The sequence below is a fragment of the Grus americana genome, chromosome 3 (genome assembly GCF_028858705.1).
Source record: "Grus americana isolate bGruAme1 chromosome 3, bGruAme1.mat, whole genome shotgun sequence".
NCBI lineage: Eukaryota > Metazoa > Chordata > Aves > Gruiformes > Gruidae > Grus > Grus americana.
This window is the reverse complement of record NC_072854.1, coordinates 105,537,508-105,559,189: the sequence shown is the minus strand read 5'-3', so window position 1 is coordinate 105,559,189 and position 21,682 is coordinate 105,537,508. Positions and strand designations below refer to the sequence as shown.

The 21,682-nt window shown below is 42.7% G+C and overlaps 2 protein-coding genes across 8 annotated transcripts in view; one reads left to right on the top strand and one right to left on the bottom strand.

The window, feature by feature from the left end:
* Positions 1–488: 488 nt before the first annotated feature.
* On the bottom strand, positions 489–18,379 carry BROX (BRO1 domain and CAAX motif containing). 6 transcript variants are annotated; one of them, XM_054821939.1, is made up of 14 exons: positions 18,233–18,345; positions 17,009–17,174; positions 16,300–16,430; positions 15,413–15,519; positions 13,767–13,863; positions 12,332–12,427; positions 11,586–11,658; positions 11,123–11,228; positions 10,478–10,567; positions 9,580–9,665; positions 8,203–8,284; positions 7,005–7,155; positions 5,412–5,571; positions 489–4,915 (listed from the first exon to the last, which is right to left on the bottom strand). In XM_054821939.1, exons 2-14 carry the CDS (start codon positions 17,039–17,041, stop codon positions 4,829–4,831), a joined length of 1,299 nt encoding a protein of 432 aa, XP_054677914.1. In that variant the 5' UTR covers positions 17,042–17,174; positions 18,233–18,345; the 3' UTR covers positions 489–4,828. The 6 variants fall into 6 exon arrangements, with proteins under 6 accessions (XP_054677914.1, XP_054677913.1, XP_054677911.1 ...); XM_054821938.1 differs by lacking the exon at positions 18,233–18,345 and adding an exon at positions 17,506–17,901; XM_054821936.1 differs by lacking the exon at positions 17,009–17,174 and having other exon boundaries at positions 18,233–18,379.
* A 142-nt stretch (positions 18,380–18,521) lies between these two features.
* The window catches only part of AIDA (axin interactor, dorsalization associated), a 30,353-nt gene continuing 27,192 nt past the window's right edge, over positions 18,522–21,682 (top strand). For both annotated transcript variants that reach the window (XM_054821943.1, XM_054821942.1), the window contains exon 1: positions 18,522–18,749. In XM_054821943.1, coding sequence (XP_054677918.1) covers positions 18,640–18,749 — 110 coding nt within the window. In that variant the 5' untranslated portion in view covers positions 18,522–18,639. The remainder of the gene's footprint in view (positions 18,750–21,682) is intronic.

The following is a 21,682-nucleotide window of genomic DNA, read 5'->3' as shown; positions in this document are numbered from 1 at the left end:
TGCTGAAGCCTGAGAGACTAAAAGGCATTAATGTGTATTTACACTAAAAATTGAAAGAGCCAACCACGCCTCTAAAAATGAAAACCCATTTCCTACAAATCTACTGGCCACCTGCTGGCAATGTAGAGAAGTGGCAGCAATCCGCACTTCCCCAATAACCCCCTCACGTAGTACATAGAATATCTTACAGTGTCACAGGCCTTTGCAAGCACTAGGATTTTGTATAGGTGTATGAAATCATACCTGATTTTTTTTTTTTAACATGTTTGGAAATTCCACCTCCTCTCTTCCTGCCTCATGACTTGAAGTGCTTCATACTTCCATATGCACCCAATTCACGTAACTATCTTGCTCTTTTGGACATACTGCAAGGATAAAGTATTCTCTATAATTATTACATTTGCTTTAAATTGGAGAAAGTAACATTCAACATAGACTCTTTTTCTTGCTACTATACTTTAAATTTAAAGTGATGAAACAAAACCAGATACATTTAGATCGTTTATTTTAAATAGTATTCTAAAACTCACGGTTATATATAAATTTTCAAACTATGAAGCTTAAGATTGCATGGTGACTGTCTTCACAAAATAAGGCTGCTTGGTCAACCTCATCAGAGCCAATTCCAGTGAGGTTTGATTACTCAGAGTACACGATGGCTTCAAGAAGGTTGTAATCCATGAAGGCACCAAAGGAGGAAGGCCTTCCTACATAGAAAGCTGGTCAAGGGCCCCCTCAGTTACCATGTGACATTTATTGAATTTGACAGCATCACCAGTGGGGAAAGATCTGAGCAAATCCAGTGGTGGTTGTGGAAATGCCATTATGGTGCACTCAAAATCTGGAGACAGGTACCCACTACAGGCGCTTTTCCATGCCAGTCATACGCGCTGCGCTTTTCTCAACTGGGCCAGTTAGGGGGGAAAAAAGTAAAAAAAAAAAAAAAAAAGGTAGCTTATGCTGCTATGATAACTTGGTAATAATCTTTAGACAGATTTATTTTTTTAGGGATAATTAATAGGCATGAACAGGATTTATGTTAATGCTGAAAATTCAGTTTAGATACTAGGCACAGGGATGGGATGAAACGTGTTATCCCGCAGCAAATAGACAGAAACTTTTCATTTCTCTGAATTGACATGGAAAGCAGATGAATTACTGCCTCCTCTCGTGTTTCCCCAATACTAAAGGTAGAGATACGCTTCATGAGTTTATTTCATACACAGACAATTAAAAACACATTTTAGTAATGTTTCCCATAAAAATCTTACCAATAGCACAGTACTGAAATCAGTGCAACAAAATTAAAATGACCAGAAGGAATGTTTACAACCATAGTGTATTGTACTAAAATTGCAAGATCAGAAATTTCTAAAGTGCAAAGTTGGCTATATTCTACACAGATACAGGGATCTGTTTTCTTGCTTATAGTGTGAACCACTACCATCCTTACAGATGCACCACATAATCATGCTGAACATTTAAGTGACTAAACGTCATCCTTAGGCTGACAGGCAAAACTCCTCTACCAAATGCAGGGGGAGGCAGACATCAGCGTCCAAGGGCCAAATTTAGTCCCTCAGTCCTAGGAGTGTCACATGCTGGATGGAGACTAACTACCATAAACCAAGGAACATGAAACATGGAGGAAGTGTATTTAAATATGTGGAGGGAGGTTATTTAAATAGAAATCTCACAAAGAGCTTAATGGTTTGTTTTATAATAGATTGAAGACAATTAGTGCATTTTTAAAAGCATGAAATAGAGGGCCCAGCACTCTGTATTTTGTTAAGCTGCAGTTTTGCTCTAGTTCAGACCGGACGCAAATTTTTAAAGACTATTTACACCAACAAGATTTACAGGTTTAGCCATGAGAGCCTCTAAAACCAGAGAGAGGCCACAAAAAGAGGCTCTTGCGGCATTAGAGTATTAAAAAGTCACCTTTCAAAATACATCATTCTTAAAAATTACTAAAGGAAACCATAATTGGAGGAAAGAGGCTGCTAGGTTTCCAGATTAACTGAAACTCCCAGTCAATTCACCTATATTCTTGAGCATATTGGACAATTAATCTACATATTATTTACAATAATTCTTGTTACTACCCAACAAAACCAAAGAGAAAACTGCTCGTTGACTCATGATGACTCTCAATACTTCGCAAACTAAACGGTCTCCAGTTTCTTGTTTTTGGGCAAAACTATCCCATGTTTGCCACAGGATTTTAACTATGAGTAAACAATGTTTGTCTTGAAAAGTAACACATGTTAAGTGAATTAGTTTGTTCCATTAATCTATTTTTAAACTACTACATCATATTTACTGAAACAGCTATGGCATAAAAGGTTACACAGCTAGGCTTAAGTAATGCCGCAATCTGACACAATCCACTTGGTTATGCCCCAAACTATTTACAGTGAACTTGATTCAAACAAACCACTTGGTTTGAGAAAGCGTCCAAAGAATTAAGAATTGCAAGTCCATAAAATAATCTTTCCTAAGAAGTTGTTTGGGAATGATTTAGTCATGATCTGGTCATTTTATTTTAAGATATGTATATACTGAAATACAGTCATGTGCAAAAGCCTCACTGAAAATGAGTCCTGCACATGCATTAAGCAAAGAAGGGTAAGTCTGTGCCACAGTGTGTAGCAGATGGAAGGGAAAAAGTGGGGAGGAGGGAAAATGGAATCTAGTCTGCACAGAAAGAAAATTAATTAGGTTGAGACACGTAAGCATTAACACACAGGCATCTGAAAAACAATGAGTAACTGAAAAATCGTGATTATGCAACTGAGTTAACTGCATCTTGATCCTTAAAGGGATCAGGCTAAGCAAATGTAGATAACTACAGCTGTAGTAAGTTTTTAGAATTAAAATCTGTATAAGCAAAGTAGCTCCACGCTCCATTCTGGCAAAACCTAAGCTAGTCTTTTAACAATGCAAGAAGTCTAAAAAAGTCAGCTGATCAAGCTATGAACAGACCCGAATAACTCTTCATAAAACATACCCCAGGCCCCTCTGCAGCATCAGAAGAAATGGAGCAATTTTAGATATGAATTCCTGATACTCCCCACCTAAGCCCTTGCAGAACAGAAAGTTCTTCCAAAGCAGTTCAGCTAATTTTACACTTAATTTTTGTGTGCAGAACTGGCTGATATTAAAATCCATCACTGGAAGTAATGAGTTCTGCATTCGATTCACCCATGACGGCCAGTGTTAAGATCCTCTTTGCCTTTTGCAGCAACTAACTCTGTAGTCTGGTCCAGTATCTCAGGAAGAGTCCTGAGTTTCAGATTAACCTCCTCAACAGGTTTTGTTCCATGGGCCGTCAAGGAGCTACATACACACCTGCCCTCTAAACTAAGTCACTCTAAGTCCCATGAAAGATTTCAAACAGAAGTCCTGATGATGAACTGATTCAAACAGTACAAAGCGAGGAATGTGTTTAGATTATACATCATAAGTGCATATGCCATCATGTTTTGTTGATAGGGGAACATATTCAGACTAGTTTCTTTTTCAGGTAAAATGGAGTGCAGCAACTGGTACCCAGAGATTGCAAGGCCCTCGCTTCAACACACACATCATATTCTCTTGCCTTTGCAGCAAATTAGAAAGCTATGTTTTTGTTGACACGGGTGTTTTGGAGTGCTCAGCACTAAAGAGTGTTATCACATTTTCCACAGTAGGAAGAAATGGAAGAAGCAAGTTCTACAAAATACTTTCTTTCTCAGTCTTGACTGGGCTTGGCTTTTGGCAAGTTCTCCTCGCAAGGAGCTGATTTCAGTGCAATACTGCAAAGGCTGAGAAATAGCACTGTTTACATCTGGCATAAAGGAAACCTAGAGCTTGGTTTCCCAGTTGTGCCGTCGGCTCTCCAGCTCATCTGTCCTCCCTGCTCTCCTAACAGCTTCTTATAGACACTACCCAGATGGAAACACAGCATCTTAGTTACAATTCCATTACCTTATGCATCACAGCTTCATGAATTCAAATGGAGCTTTTCTAGTGCCAGGACATTTTAACTGTCTGCAGCTTTCAAACTTACCAAATCTTTCAAGATTCAAAACCTCTGAATGAATGACACTGTGATGCATTACTTTTAAGCACTTCCGTATTACTTGCTGCATTGCTTTCACATACACTTTGATATTAAAGGATTTTAATTTAAGGACAGACAAGCTAAAGTACCTTACTACAAATTCTGATACAAGAACCCTATTCTAGAGAGGAAAGTGTTCTTTAGAGGCTAATCTTTTCAGGAGAATATAAATTGTGCTCCAGTTATGCAAAGCAAGGTTTTCCAAGTTCTGTGAAAGTCCCTGAAATACCGTAGGGGTGTTACAAACCAAACCCAGATTTTCTTTGCTCACTACAATTAAGTGAATCGGAACACAGCAGGGTGTTAAGCCTGAATGACAAAACCTGAATAAATATAACTGTTCATGCAAACTTTTGTTTGCAGAATTTGACGTTATATAGCATATAATTTAATGGAAAAATCCTCAAGTGTTACAATCATGATACTTCCCTTTGCTATTTGTGGGTAAAAACTAAACCCACAAAAAGAAACTCTCTAGAGGCACAATAGGAACATTTAAGCCCACTCATTCCATGATATCCCACTAAAACAAAAAATAAGTCAGATATAAATAAACTCCTAGAAATCCACCACATTCTCAAGCAAGATAGACGCATACTAACAAAAGTAACTTAAATTAGTCTTCTAAATTGAAAAGGAAGAATGAGAAAAAGGGAGATCAGAACTAAAGCCCCAGAGTCCAATTAATACAGTTTCAAAGTGAATTCAAAGCACTTATGGCACTTAAGAAATCTGGCATCCACTGTCTTTTTGGGGCTTTATATCTGGTTCCTTCAGAGGTTTTACTTCTTCATCTGGTTTTGGTTTAGCCTGCAAACAAGAAGAAAAAAAAGCCTAAATACCACAAGTACAAACCACTGTGTCTGCACAGTATTTATGCACAGCTAACTTTACATATCCTAATCTAACAGTCCTCTCTCCTCAAGGCTGAAGGCTTTGAGCAAGCTTCAAGGAAGGAGGAAAAAGCCAAATATTCTCTATTTCAGCATCTTTAAATGAATCCTTGTCTAAAACCCAATCTTTCTATAGCATTCGCTCCTGTAACGTTTCAGCATCTTATACACAGTAAAGAATTTCCTCCTGTTTAGGACTTAGAAAAAAATTACTCCTAATTTCCAGGTGCTGACAGTGTGGCAGAAAAGTGTACTGACTTGCCTCCTGGAACAGCGGAAAGGTGAGCTCAGGTGGTGCCTTGTGTCTATGTTCTGCACTGAGCTGGGCAGCATTACGGAATAGCAAAATAATAACTCTGTATTATACACAGAATAAAGCTAACAGGAAAAAACAGGACATAGGATTATCTTACAGTGTCATCCTTTGGCCTCTTGGTGAGATCAAATGCCGCAAGTGTTTCAGGAGTCCAGTGTGCGTTCAAGGCAGGAAATTCAAAAGGAACAGGCTCTACTAAGCCATAATTTGCTTTCAGTTCCAGCTGGGGAGCCTCTGCTGGCACCTTCTGAAAATAGCTGTAATAGAATACAGCAATATATTTAAAACACAATGCACTGTCTCTGGAAGTCTCGTTTGCAATTCTAAAGAAAAACAATCTGGCTTTTTACAGTGGCAATCATCGCTGCTCTTCCATTTCATTAAGGCACTGTCCAACATGTGTTCTGTCAGTAAGATTCACAAGAACAAAAGCAATTCACTCTCAGTATTCATCCCCTAATAGCTAGGTGGGTTTATTCCTACTTGATAACCATTTTTCCCAGCACTTCAATGAAAAGAGCGCCTTTTGTTCAAAAAGACCTTCAAAATCCCAACGAAGATTTAAAATACTTCCCCAAAAAGATGAAGATGACAGTTCTTTTCCTAAATCAGTCTTAATGTGCCACAGTGCATAATAGCAATGACACGGCAACACCCAAAAGGACTTCCTACAACACAAAGCCTGAATGAGGGTATAAATCTACCCTCAGCAAACCAACAAGAGCTGAAAACTGACACATACTGACATACGCTACCTCACTTCCTCCCCAAACAGTCCCTAGCACATCTCCCAAAACAGTCCCTGGCTATCTGGTTTCTCTTTCAAAGTTTGTTTCTAGAGGGACATGGATTTGTTGAAATCTCCTGTATGCTGTTGTTGTAAGCTATGACAACAGTTATTGGAACCAAAACAGAGTAGGAAATTTCTCTTCCTATTTGCAGTTCAGCTTGATGTACTTGACAATCCTTTTTGTTTAGTCAATTCCCCTACTATGTAGCTCTTTAAATATCATAGAAAGGGAAATAACAAACCTATTATGGAATACTAAATCATAAGAGGAGGGAAGGAGAGAGAGAAATGAGCAAAAGAATTCTAAAGCCAAACTAATCTTGCTATTTTAAACTGCTTCCAAACTCTCTGTGGAATGGGCTTTAATTAACAGAAAGCCCTATTCACAGTATTATTTACACTTAGACTGGTAAAGCTCCTAGCACCCTCAGCATATTCTTCACTGATGGCATGACTGTGCTTTGACTTCCCAGCTAGCAAAGCAGAATCAGGAAACAGTCTTCTCCATTTCCCCTCTGTTCTCTTTTGTCCACTAGATCCCAGCAGCTGTAAAGAGGGCATTAGAGCAACACAGCAACCTCTGCAGGACTTTCTCTTGTGCGGAAGGAAAAGAAACAAAGTGGATGAGGAATAAAGGAAGAAAACTGCTTAACCTCTCCAGCACATCAGTCCAACCTACCCTGCTGAACTGGCACAGAACACAGAGAGGGTGAGAGCACAGACCCATAGCAAATCCGCTAAGAGAGTATTACGGAATTGCAAATTTATCTTCAAGTTACATGCCACGTCCTAAAGGAATATAAGAACTGGAGAGTAAAATTTACCATCCCATCTTGAAATAAAGGCAAATCAGGTAATGACAGTTCATACAGAGTACTGCACCATCCACGCATTACTTACATGAATCCATTCTCTCTCTGGCATTTTTCTAGCGTGTTCTTAATCAAACTTCCTAATTTCCTAAAGAAGAGATGTCCAGAAGGTTTGGCAGTAGTCCCAGGCCCTTTGGTTTCTCCATATTCTTTGCACAATGCTTCAGCCTTGGCAAAAACTTTGCAAGACAGAAATGTAATAAAGATATTTTACATTACTATTAAATCACAGTTCAGATCTACAGTGTTTCAGTTTTAGGAGATACCGGAATCCATTCTGGCTTCTTGCTTCTTAGAAACAAAAATAAACTAGCTCAAAGGTAGCACTTCCAGCCAAGATTTACTGCATCCAAAAAGTGACTAGGAACGGGGCGGGGGGGGGGGGGGGGGAAGAAGATAGCTTTTTGGGTAGGAAAACGCAGGAGAGCAAAATGCAACCATAAGCCCAAGAACTGTGCCACATGGTAGGGAAAAAGAGAGGGTATGAAGGTGTCCAGGCACAGGTGATAGCCCAAAATAAACAACACTTAATATGGAGTGGGAAAAGAAGCACTCTTCTCTGAACAGCAGGCACAATAAAAACACAGTATTTGTTTTAGTGCAAGTAATTCAACTTAGTTTGTTCTTAATAAATTCTTTTTATTTTTAAAATTAAAAGTTTCCAGGTTTTGAGCATTTTTTATACATTGTAGTAAAGTAATGCAGTAGTGCAGGTCATTGGGGTGGCAACAGTGTTGAAGATAGAAGGATGGGCCGAAGACCCTGAACTACTGTAAACTTCCCTTCATCTACCTTTCAAACGAATAGAAAGGAAATAAGTTACTGAAGCCTGTTTAAAAAAACCCAGCCAAACAAAACATGGTCTAGCTTTACTATTTAATGTAAGACAGAGCAATCTCCAAAGCAGAAAAGGCTGCAGTAACTTAACATCCAGACCAGAAAACGTGATAACCAGACAACTGATTTTTACACGGTATGGCAGGCAGTCCAAAGCCAGTCTTTTACAGGCTGAGAAGCGAAGACAAAATTTTCTGCAGCAGTCTTATGAAAGACAGTCTTTGGTAAGACAGAAAAAGAATATACTGTCTCTATTCTCTATTGTGCTGGATTTTCATCAGGTGACAGGTTAAACCTGAAGTTTATTAGAGAGCAAATAAACACAACACAGCAAAATAAAACAGGCATGTCATCATCAGGCCCTGTAATCCAGTCTCAAATACACTTACATTTTTCTGATTCCTGCAGAGATCTGATTGCCTCCCCGCATTTATCACTCGCCAGTAAAGTCTGACCATGGTAACAGTATGCCTAATGGGAGAGGACAAAATCATTACCAACATCACTGGGCACTTCCTGCACCAATTCACTTTTGCTCTTTCTTACATCAGAGTTGCATCTCTTTGAAGCTGCCATTCCCTGCAGAAAGCTGACAATTTGGGAATGCAAGTCAAAGCAGCTTTCACTAAACGATGCAGTTCAACACAAACACTGTGAGGTAGGTATGAAGCAAGCTCTCTCAAGTCTAGCCAAGAGTAACTTTGAGCTTCACAAAGGCTGTTTCACCAAAAGCACTAGTATATAGTCTAGTTCAAACCTCTGTCTCTTGCTGTATCAGTGTGCAGCATTAAGCCCCATCACGGACAGAGGATGAACCCCGGTAAGTTTACAAAGCAAACACTCTAAAAACTAAAACTACTTGAATACTCAAAAACCAAATGTGCAAACAAATTTGTGTCCACAAGAGATGAGGCGTACTGCTGCTTGAGATATTTTGCCAGTCCAAATAGTTTTTCCACCCCAAAAAGTCCCATTCCTTCACACTTATGCTTGAAGATAGTACTGTATTCCAGTGAGAACTGAATGGCCTCTTTTCTATTATCAGGAGTTGCTGAGTTTAAATATTAAATACCATAGGTAAAGGAACAATCACATGAACAACTGCTCACCTTGCTTTAATGTCTGTTCTCACAGTATAGCAAATGTTACCTAAATCTACCATCGCCCATATTACAGAAATAAATTTTAAAAAAAAAGTATGACAGCTCTGACACTCTCTCACCTCTCAAACTTGCTAATACAGCAAGCAGCTTTTAGCTACAGGTTTAACTTAAGAGAGACAATTGTGGTAACTGCTTTTACAGTATGAAAGAGCCAGATTACAGGCTGTGGCAAGCTACAATAAATAAACAGCAAATTGAGCAGCTGATGATCCCAAGAGTGCCACTGCACTTGCTAAGAGATCAATCACACAAAAAGGGACAGCACTTGCGATGGTACCTAACATTACTTGATGCAGTTTCACTCAGGGCCTTCAAAAAAGATGATCAGCTCTGAATTATGCCTAGAATCAGACTGTGATGCAGATAACGGAAGACAAGTATTATGCTCAAGCTGAATTGCTTCACTTAACAATATGAGATCACAATAAATTCCACACTGCAGTAAATTCACTTGGCTCAACAAAAACACTTCAAGTGCCACTGACGCTGCACAGTCTCTCTTCACAGCATGAACAGAAAATCAAGGCAATATTTAGTCCCCATTCCCAATCCAGCCCTGAGACAACATTAAAAACTGTGACAGCTGTCAACCGAAGTACTTACATAGGCCATATAGAAGCAAGTCTTCAAGTTTAAGTACTTCCTCCATTTACCTGCATAGGTTGGATCCAAAGTGGCTAATGTTTGATCTATGAACAAACATGTAAAGTTATTCTTTTAGACATTTTCAAAAAGAAAAATCACAAACACACACTCAAAGACCAAAATTCTTAAACTTAGCAATAGATCTTAACTATAAAGTATAGCCAGAAACAAGGGACGTAAATCACTTCTGCAAAGACACAGAGAAACTATGAGGGGAAAAAAATGCAGTTTATTGAGCTATCATGCAGTTGTCCCTAGAATCCCTAAACTGCTGTCCACTAAATTTGGTAGGCTAATTGTCCCAAGTATTTTTAGGCAGTATTTCAAAGCTTGTTCCTAGCTTAATTTCAAGTAATGACCTATAAAAGCCTACGTATGTTACCATATTCCATCTCCTACATCGACTCCCATATCTTTGCACTTTCCCCGCTTGCCTCCACAAGCCCACAGATCAGCTTACTCATTTGGAAGGATGTACATAATTAACCCACTACACACTTTATGGTCTGCATCATAATCTGCTGCCCAAAGACAGCTGAAACACACTCCATTTACATCAAGCATTTTGTTTGCTGCTATAACATATTCTCAAGACATTACTCTGTCTTCTGTCTCCCCTCACTAACATTTCCTACCATTAGCTACAGAAAAAGATTCCCACAAAACCAAAAGGCCTTATCAAAATGTATCTGTTACACTGATAAGTGAAGCCTTAAAAGTGCTCAATAGAAGCTAAATATACAAAGCATATCCACTGAGAAACGGTGTTAATATCGCAATTGATGGGCGGGTGAAGTACGTCTGCTGGCAAGAATGCATAAACCAGGTCACTAAGGATACAAAACAAGACACTTACCAGCTTTTTGGTAGAAGTTAGCTGTTTCATAAGCAAGAGCAGCTATTAATCCTGGATTGTGTTTCAGCTCAATAGCCCGAGCAATTGTCACTGGAAAAAAATTCCACGCCACAGTATTAAAGTTTAATTGAAAATGTCACATCAAATCAGCAGAGGCATTTAGCATTTTAAAACCCCCACATGAGCAAAAAATAAGTGTTGTGCAGTCAAGCAAACTGCAGAATACAGACAGATTGTTTCTTGGATAGAATGATTTCAAATTAATAGAGAAGCTGAAGGAAGGTTAGTCTGAAGATGAGCTAGTAAACAGAAGCTACGAATTTTGTAAAGTAAAGGAACTGGGAATTTATGTCAGGCAAGCATGGTAATGAAGAGACTGCACGAAAGGAAAAAAGAAGAGAGAAGGAATGTCACACACAAGTTCTTCCAAAGTGGTTACATTTGTAATATCAGACTGATTTTTGGCATCTTCCTCCTATAATTGTAACTTACGTTTCTTTAAAAGCAACCCGCCCCACTAAGCCACAGTACTTCGGCAGAAGGAAAAAAAGAGGCATTGCTGACAAGCAGACTTCATGAGACACCAAAGTAACCCACAAAGACTATCATTTCCCATCCCCAACAAACATGTATATACAAAGATACCTTCTTGAGCTTCAGCTTGGCACTGTATGATGTAAGAGTCTATAAGTCGAGCTTCTAAATCTCTTCCCTTTTCTACAGGTGTAATCAATTTTGGGATATGACTTTCCTAAGTACAAAGCAAGTCTCAAAGTTAGTTTAGGCTTAATACCACTGCTGCCAATGCAAAGCAAGTCCCTTATTCCTAAATGGATGGGACACTGAGTGAAGGTCCCAAGATGGCTAGCTGCACTGCTGCATGTGTTACTGGGCAGACAGACTGATAACTCTTCCATTGCCATTGGGAAAGAGTAGCAGGGATTGAGCAGTAGCACAATGTAATAATACCCTCCTTTTTCCTGTATCATTCAGTCTGACGTATTTGTTTATTCTGTAACCTTGTCAGAAAAGTAAAGGCTTTTCTAAGACAAAAAGTCAAGTACTTGGAGACAACTTAAAGAACAGACAGCAAAGATGGTTTTTCTACCTTCAAGTGTTTAAAAATCCCAGCTGCTATCTTCAGGCTTCTGTGAACGTCTTTTGCTTCATCTTCTGTTATACTAAGAATATAGAATGAATCAATGGAATTTTAGTTAGAAAGGACCTCTAAGTGTCATTTAGTCCCAGCTTCTGCTTTGGAGCAGGACTATCGCAAACAGCAGATCAGGTCAGTTATGACTTTGTCTAGATGAATCTTGAAACCTTCAAGGATGGAGAGTCCACTAACTCTCTAAGTAACCTGTCCCACTGCTGTGCTACCCCTCATGGTAAAGAAGTTTCTTACAGTGTCCAATCATTAAATAATCAAATAGAACTCACTTGTAAAAAGAAACGTAAGACCTTGTAATGACTTTCAACTAAAAGGTAGCCTCAGTGTTAAAAGCCAAAGCTTTAGAAATCTGTAGGGCTAAAAGCCAGCAGAGCTGTGATTTTTCAGAATCTCAAGTTTGTACCTGGACATTTAGGACAGGACTGATAAAGGGTTTATTCACAGCTGACGCTTTCTCTATATCACAGCCATATGGTACTAGTACACTTTGTTCACAGACGCAAGAAGGGATTGAAGTGCGCTTGGACATTACAGCACATGAATGAAGGCCAACTGCCTCCTTGAACTCCTACTGTCCCATCTGGACATGCACTACAGCAGTCAAAACTCAGAACCTGGTAAATTTTTTGTGTGTGTGTGGAATATTGCTGCAATGGAATTACTAAGAAAAGAAAAACACTTACTCTTCTTTTCCAGCGAGTCTTGATGCATATTTTGTGTACCACAGAGCTACATTAAATCCCATGGAAACCAGTTCAAACACTGCATCCTGCTGGGCACTAAAGACAGACAAAACCCCCCCAAACAAAACCCCAAACAATTTAATGCTTTCCATTTTGTTCTGTCAAGCTCCCTCTGCTGATAATTCACACAGCATAAGTCAACGTTTCCCTCCATAAAATATTTTTCATTTAAGAAGTCAACAATTTCCAATTCAGAATCTCCTACTTGCTGAACTGCCTAAAAAACACTTCAGTTTTTACTTATTCCCTTTAAGAGCTCATAATTATCATTTCCCACATTTAGATGCCTACCCTTCCCATTTGGGAACTTTTATTTTAAAACAGTAACTTGAGATTTGTTTAGCTTTGGGTGTGGCTGACATTTTTCCATCTTTTTTTTTTTTTTTAAATTGCACATTTTGTGGAAAGCCTTGCTCTGGAATGTCTACTTTAAAGTTGTAGCTGCTAAGTTAATAAGTCAGAGTCTATTACATCTCCCTCAAATGAATGTTACTGCAAGTATTTATGTAACTGCAGTCAAACGGCATGTGCAAATAGCAGGAAATTTCAGAAGCTAAAACCATGGTCTTTGAAAAGAGTGAACTTGCGATCACAAGCTCAGTATAGCTTAGGAAGGAGTAATCTTTAAAAAGAAAGGTGTGGGAGTGGGAAGAATAATGTTGGCACAAGAATAAGTATATATGACCATGAGAAAATCAGAAGAGAGTCCTCATCAAGAGATTGTCTTCCAAGGGGAATAAAAGCATTGAAGAAGTTGAACACTTCTTCTAGATAAAGCTTGACAAATTTGTAAGCGTGGTTATACAATGCGACTACCTACAATAGCAAGAGATGACTGAATAATCCAGAAGGTTACAGATCTGTATTCCAACTTAAAACAGAAGCTTTGTTTGTACCAGGAGTACATGTACTAGGAGCTTCAGCGGACAAGAACAAACAAGATCTTCAGCAACTTTTGTACTTCAGAAAAACTCAGAAGATACTGGTCAGGCAATACTGCCAAATGAAAAAGTTTTAAACTGTAGTTCAGTAGTTAAACTATGTTATTATATTCAATTCACCAATACTCTCAAGGTTCTTCTTTGTACTGCTCTAGTCAACTGTAGATAGAGTTTGTAGATCAACTAACACACAATGGATCCTTCTACCATGACCGTGCATTATCACACCGTTACGTAAAGGCAACACGTGCTTCAGAACACCTAATACAGTACAGCAATTATCAAAAACGCAAAGCAACAAGTTTTTGGAAACTACTTTGTGTTCAACATTTTGCTACACTTTGAAGTTTTCCTTCACACCTGTGCTGGCACACTTGCATATACATAACAGACCAAAATAGCCACATACTCTATAATCATAAAAGCATACATACTTTGGAACTTGTCCTTGTAATGTGTCTGTCCACTTGAAATTCTGAATATATCTCAACTTGCATTCTTGGGAAGAGTCATCCAGTGAAAGGATAAAACCTATAGAATAAAAAAAAAGTACGGACATTTTTTTGAGACAGGCAATCTCAAAGTAAGAAACAGAAAAAAGTAACGAAGGAATGGGAATCAATGAAAATATTGATATAGATAAAGGAATGTTTCTTGCTGTAGCACTCAAAAATCCGTGTTACTTCCTGAGGCTATTTTTCCTCAATATCTTGAGAACTAGATGTGCAAAAATCCAAACTGGCTACTACAAGAAACGTTTTCACCAGCAGGTTACCAATCCAACCCTGTGTGTCTTGATTGCTCAAGGAAAACCTTGCAGATGTCTGCATGTCCTGTGTGGTGACTAGCTGGGAGTTGGACTGAACCAGGTATGGGACAACTGAGGCTGCTCCAGGTGAGTGACTGTCCCTGCCAACATAGTGGCGATTGGGAAATTCCAGGAAAAGCTGCCTGGTCAACAGGGAGAGGGAAAAGGGCTTGTAAGCATGGACTCACCCAGCCATCATTTCTTTTGTCTCCAGAGCTACAGGAAATTGGTTATTTATGTCCAGCCACCCAGAAAGCGGCAGTCAGTGGGATGAAGTGAAGCTCACGCTATGGGATGTTCAAATGCTAGCACGTGCAGGCCCAGGAAAGAATTTTTCAGGGAAGAGCAAGACTCTTGGCCTGATCAAGTCTTACAGACTTCAAGAACTCAAGACTTGCAACAGCAGCTGTTGGGGCTATAGCTCTAGGTGCTGTCACATGTTTATAGAGACAGAAAATACTTGTTACTTTACGCGCAGAAGATTTTAGTGACCAAGCATGATGCCTTCCTGAAGAAACTCTCCAAATCTTGTCTGCAGCAACATGGACTGTTATTGTACCTTCATCTAGAACATCCCATTAGCTTACACCCTCCCAGAGACTGAGGGAACTACGCCAACTTGAGCTGCTTCACTTCCCACAGACTGAAATATCACACAGTTTCCATGAATCAGCTGATTCCTGCAAACTCAGTCCTAAGAAACTTGTCTGAGCACCTGACTGCTAAGAGAGAATTATCAAAATATTGGCAGGAGGAAGGTTTCAAGGGAATGCGTTGTAACAGGTGACCATCTTTGGAAAATGTAGATACTATGCCCATGAGAACCTATTTATACCTAAGACAAGCAGCAACAGTAGTGTAAACTTGCAGTAAGTCCACTACCTGGCATTAGACAAACCAGGAGTTTACCAAAGAGCAACTCCCATCACCTAATTAACAGTTGCAATTTATACTTAAGGAGCAATTCACCACAAACTAAGAGACAAACATTTTCTCCTCCTGCAGGAAGCAGAATGAGGTTAAAAGCAAGAGGACAAGACTGCCAACACTTCATACTAGCAGGGTCACAAAGGACACTGAAACTTGTAGAACGGGCCTGGTGAGTACCTGCGACTGGTATCAAGCATAGGACCTATGAAGATACTCTCCTTCCTGAGAAGTCCAAAGCTTCTTTACAGAAGATTAGCACAATACACATTCTGATAAGCATCATTAAAACTCTAATTATAGACCTCTTGATATATTAGCAGTATCACTAAGAAATGTTCCTACCTTGCAAGAGCGAGAAGTACAAGTCAGTTGCATTCTTCATCATTTCTGGATTACAACTTGAGTCTGTAAATAACTCCAGTAGTCGTGATCGAGATAACCTCAAATCACTGTACGGAGGGGGAAAAAAAGAAAAAATAAACCTAAGAAATTCTACCCAAAAATGTACTATTAATAAAGTACCCACCCATGTATACCACCACCCTTCTGGCTAAGAAAGTGAAGTTAAGCATTCAATTTAGCTATCTGAAGGCAAGGAAAGGTACTTTATGAGTAAGACGCCAATAAATACAGAAAAATCTTCCTTCCTCCTCTGGATACATACGATTGACTCTTTAGTTTGAAGTACAATCCATTTTGGACAGACAGCAATGGATAATCAGTACTCATCAATCTACTGTTCTAACAGAAACTAAAACGCCTTTATCTGCTGAGAGGTTGGGTGCAGAGGGAGGGAAGGGAATTAACAAGCAGGAACATTCTTCAGCATTAGAATGGGATGAGCATATGAAGAGATAAGAATAGATCTGCAAAATAAGCTGAGATCTCATTATATTCCTATCTACAATAGAACATTAATGCCTTATTCACTTATGGAAATTACTTTAAGTAATCTTTTGCAGAAGAATGCACAGTCATCAGAAAGACAATGAAATGTTTAGTCTTTTGCCTCTGCATTATTATAATAGGCCTCGCTATACACTCAGAGACTTGAAAACTGGATAATTCATTCTTTGTAACTAAATGTTCAGTGTTATCAGTGTCTTATTGTCTCCTAGCCTACACATTTCTAGTCATCTTCAGAACAAAAACTGAAGAGTAACCATTACTTTTAAGGATGTCCTCCAAACTGTGAGAGACAGAGTGAATTTAATCACAAGTACACTTACTTGCAAACCTTTGTTGCAGCTGGAGTGGTAGCTACCCCATAAAAATTGAATGAAACGGGAGCTGTGGCCTTCAAAGGGTTGCGATGAAACCAGTGCGTCATTTTCCTTCTGTAGTGTTGCTCACGCCAAATCTAAGGTGTGGAAAGAAATTAATAGCTGTAGGAACAGGTACAGCTGAGGTGCTATATATGTCATGCTCCTCAGCTCACAAAAATACATTCCAAAGGTAAGCAATTAGGAAAGAAATTAATTTGCAAAGTTGTATACATAATTACAGAGAAGAAATTATTTTTTTTTTTCATTTGAAACACTAAGTTTTCATAGGCCTTGTCTTCATCATCCATGCACTTGCTTTGAGAATTTAACTCTGTTGAATTTTTTCTGAGGTGACTATTTTAAGTCGGGCAAAAAGCTATAACCTTCTTTATTCTATATTACTGTATACTTTCTTATTCAATAAAACACAATTGTTGCCTCCTGCATAAAGCTGAATATTTCCCATGTCATTTACAGGTATATCTCAATTCACTGAGATCGCTATATTGTATCTAGTCAACCTATTCGTAGGTTTTATTGCAGCACCACCGATATAGATGAAACTGCAATTACACAGTAGCCCTTGCTGAAAACATGGGCATATTTACATACAGGCAACAGACCTGGAAATTTGGTAGAATACAGCTAAACCAGACCATCTTTCCTCTGTTACCTCAATTTCAGAGAACATATACAGCATCAGCATTCCAGTGAGATGTTTTTACAAGCTTTCAACAGCGGTGCATGGCAGGAGGATGAAACATCATGGGCACACGTTGAAACAAGGGAGGTTTGTACTCGACAGACGGAGAAACTTCTTCACTGTGAGGACAGTCAAGCTGAGGAACAAGATGCCCAAAGAGCTTGTGTGGTCTCCATCCTCAAAGGCTTTCAAGACCTCACCAGATAAAGCCCTAAACCACCTGCTCTGACCTCAGAGGTGACCCTGCTCTGAGCAGGACGTTGGACTAGAGACCCTCCAAGACCTCCATCACCTTATGACTGATCCTTTTTGAATCTCAAAGTTCATCGTTACAAAACACTCTGCAGCTTTGCTGAAGAAAAGCAGATCTGCCAAGCAGCGACCCCCTGCCACCATCCAGGTCTTCCTGACCGAGCAGATCGTCGCTTGTTTATCACGTCAGCACCTATCGCGACATCTTCACCCACCTGCAGAGCGATCTGCACAGAGGAGAGGTGCCGCCACACGGCTCAGTCGCATCCAAGGCAGGGGGCACTTTGACAGGCACTTAACCAGAGATCTTCCGTGTCCAATCCGCCTCTCACCCCTCACACCCGACACAGCACCGGACGGTTTGCCCGGTGCCGATCGCCTCAGGCCCGCGCCACCGCCTCGCTAATGCCCGCCGCGGAGCAAGCGGCAAACACCGACCGACGGCCGCCTCGGCGTGCGGCTCCTTTCCCGGCAGCAGCTGCGGTGCCGCCCGGCCCCCCGAGCCCCGCCGCCACCAGGGAGTCGGGCACACGCAGCCCTCACAGGCGCCGGACCCTCCCGCCAACGGCCTGCTGCCCACCCCCACTTCCGCCCAGGCCCTGCCCGGCTCCCGGCGGTGCGTCACACACCCGCCGCCGCAGGCAGCGCCAGCGGAGAGTAGATGACATCGTCCCGCGCGGTACAGCGGGCTGACCGCATCGATCCCGCCGGTTATCCCCCTCCCTCGCCGGGTGCCCCCAGGCCGCCGCCAGCCCCGCGGCTGGGGTCTCCCCCTGGGACAGCCGACGGCGGCACAGCTAGGCCCCGCAGCCCCCCCCGGTAGGGACCCCTCAACGCCACAAACAGAGGCGGGACCGGGAGGGGACGGCGGTCCAGCGGCGGCCTCGGCCCTCCCGGACGGGTGACCCACCTGCGGCGCTGCACAGAGGCGCCACTGCTTACCTGGGGGGGCACCTCCCGCGGTGGCACGGCCGGGAGCGGAGGAGAGGAGCGGAGCGGTCCCCGCCCGGGCGCCGCCGCCGAGACCCAGCTGGGAGGGCGGGCTCCCTCAGAAGCCACGTGACCGCCGCCATGACAGATACCGAGGCGGAAGTCGCAGTTTCCCCCACGTCCCCCTCTCCAGCCGCGGGCGAGTGTGAGCCGCCGCCTCGGTAGCGATGGCGCGGGCGGGCGCGGCCGGCGCAGCCTACCTCGCTGGGCGGCGCTGGCGGGAGGCGCTCGCCGCGTTGGGTTGTCGCGGCGGCTGGGCTGGGCTGGGTTGGGCCGGCGGCGGGCGCGGGGCTGGCGGGAGCGGCTGCCCGGCGCGGTGCCCCGGCCCGGGGTGAGCATGGTGCCCTAGTGCTGGGGCTATGTCGGAGGCGGCCCGGAGCCTCCTGCAGCGCTGGGGCGCCAGCTTCAGGAAGGGTACCGACTTCGACTCCTGGGGGCAACTGGTGGAGGCGATCGACGAGTACCAGATGTGAGTGCGGGGGCGGGCGGTTCCCGCCGCAGCCCCGCCGGTCCCCGGCACAGTCCCAGAGCCCCGTGTGAGGGGAGGGAGGGTGGAGAGCGCCCCCCGGGCGGGGCGAGGGGGGCCCCCGCCAGGCCTAGGCCGCGGCCCCCTTCACCCCTCAGGGCCCGCCGGCGGGTCCCCTGCCGTTACATAACACGCGGGGCCGTGGGTCGGGGCGTCCCCTGAGGCGGGGCGGGAGGTTCGTCCGAACCCGCCGGGAGCCGCCCCGCCGAGACCGCCGGTCGGTGGCGAGTGCTCGGCCGGGCGTTGCATCCCCTCGCCGGGGGAGCGAGGCGGGAGCCAGCCCGTCCCTTTGCGAGGGTGGCAGCCGGCTGGCGTGGAGCTGCGGGGCCCCCCGGGCACAGGCCGTCGAGGCGGTTGGTTGGTGACCACCCCCCCCGGCAATGGGCACCGGTGGCCCGGGGTACCCCCATCCCATCGCTTCTTCGCCCCAGGCACCGTGGTTGTGGGGCAGGGGGTCTGGCTGAGGCAAATGGGCTGCTGAAGCATCAGTCTTACCCCCAGAAAAACCCAGGCAACCCATCAGGGTGAGAACTCGTCCATTGCACGCTTGTGCGTTTCACCCCTGATGGGAGAGCGGGGAGCCTGATGTTGGGAGGGTAGCGACTGGCGCAGCCCCAGTTGGATTGGGTTGCACTGGGTGGGACCACACCATCCATGAATCCTGTGGTATCAGACAAGTATTGGCACCATAGGGCACTGTTGATGGTGTCCTTAGAAACATACCTGGCAGCTTTAGTCAAATGCTCTCCTCTAGTACTCTGTTCTCCATAAAGATATGAGCTATTTCCTTGTGATCTGAGTATATTGCAGGCTAAGTGTCTTATGAGGAATTTTTCTGCTCCCCAAGAGAAAATCAGCTGAAGAGATGCTGAGAGATCTTCTAGTGGTGTTCAAGACTGCTCAAGTTATGGGCTATAACCATACTGACTCATTGCCATTTGGAGTAACTAGACTAACTATCTAGTAACTAACTGCCAGGTATAGCGTAGTCAAGAGATGCTATAATCTCATTTCATTCACTCACCAGACAGGATGATGCAAGTTCAGTTATTTGCAGCTTGCTGATGGTCTTTAGAGCAGGGCAAGCTGTTACTACCAACCTTGGCGCAGGGATGAAAATAAGTTATCTTCTAGATTTGTATCTCAGAAGAAAAAAACAATCATCAGAAAGTAAAAGAAGATATTTTAATAATTGCCCTTATGTGGACATCTGCAAGGAGGTCCAGTAGGATTCTAATGCTTCAAACTGTCTTGGCAGTCTCAGCAGTTTTATTTAACGATGTTTCTTCAGAATGAAAAGTCTTCAGGCTTCTTGTTCTGAGCTTGCTTCATTGAGAAGTAAGGTCACTAAATATTTGCAGACAGTTCAGTTTGAGAGTTGAGTATATCTTTTGTTCCCTTCCTCTCGGCATCGCTTGTGTCTGATGAGAACTGAGGTGATCTCCGTGCCCTTGCTTTACTATGACTTTGGAGCAGTGTGATATCTTTGTAAGAAAGCTCCTTTTGGGTAGTAGTATTGTAAGCTGCTCTTGCAAGCCAAGTGGGTTTCTACCGAATAGTCATCGGTAGAGGAACTCTGTGGTTCCAGGAGAGAGAAGAAAGGGGAGAGAAGGTCAACAGATTACAGAGAGGTATTTCCTAGGAACGAGCAGAACCTTTTCAGTGTGTGCATCTGCTTCTTGTAGATACAGCTGGTGTAAACTAATAACGATTTCAGTCTATAGGGTAGAAGTTGCAAATAAGAAGCACAGGGCGGGATACTTGCCTGTAGCTCTGGAGAGACCTAACAGCATGACTTTGTGCTGTTGCCTTCTCAAATGGCAACCTGAGATGGGATGAACAAGTGTGTTGCTGGAGTTGGCCAGGTGCTGCTAACATGGGCAAGGTCTGTACTGGTCAACATGGGGAGAAGCCGGTTACAGTTGAGCTTGCTGACACTGAGAAAGATCTTCCTAAATCTAAGCCAGTTCATTCCATGGATGTAATGGCTGCTGACTTAAAATACAATTATTCACCTCCTTTGTCCAGAGAACCTACATCTGCTCAGGTCTTTATGTTACTCCTGGAAGTGCAGGAAGCTTGGTGCAAAGATTGGCCCTTGTTCACTCAGCTGCTTACTCGCACAAGAGCCCTCAGGTTTTGGCAGTGCCTTCCCTGTTGAATGCCCTCATCTGTGGAACTTGGTCTGATCTGACTTTGAACAAGCTTCAAGTGGGATGCCAGCTGCATTTATTTGGATTAGGGTGTGGGGTTTTGTGTTAATGACAAATGGAAAGAGGTTTGTGTTACTGATGCTTGCAGAAATATTAACACTGTTATGCTGCCTGTTGTGGGTGGTATATTGCTGCTATGGTGATATATTTTCTTAAATCGTTACTTTCAAATGCCCTATCTGTATGTCCCTTGTGTCATATCAGCAGGGTGGTAGGGAAGGAGTGTATATTTGGGTTCAAGCATGTTTGTGCTTTTTGTCTCTTCTCAGCCACCATCTTTTCCCCTTTATGAAGGGGGACAACACCACTGACCTTGTCCTATTTGGTTGTGTTTTCACTGGTGCTAGTTAAAAACTCCAGTGGCCTCAATTCTTGTGTCTTTAACAGAGCTTACTTTTAGGAGAAGCAAAGAAATAATTGAGTTCTGATTTTTGTTTCTGACACAGGCTTTGATGGTAATCTGTTTTGGTGTACATATTTTAAATGCCCCCCCCCCCAAAAAAAAAAAAAAGTGCTAATGCCCACTGCAGTGGTGGTGAGAAGCTGAATCCCTTTAACAAAGCAAAGTTGTGAGGTTCTGGACGGAAGTGTATTGCGATGCCCCGAGTACTGCTGCTGTCCCTGGGTTTCCCCTCAACCCCCTGTCCCCCCTCCCCCTCTGCT

Coding starts and splice junctions, on each gene's coding strand:
- BROX (XM_054821939.1), bottom strand. CDS start 17,041: ATGCTGATGCTGTATATGTTCTCTGAAATTGAG. Junction 10,568..11,122: donor CCAAGCTGAAGCTCAAGAAG/GTATCTTTGTAT, acceptor ATTTTTTTCCAG/TGACAATTGCTCGGGCTATT. Junction 8,285..9,579: donor CTTGCTTCTATATGGCCTAT/GTAAGTACTTCG, acceptor CTCTCCCATTAG/GCATACTGTTACCATGGTCA.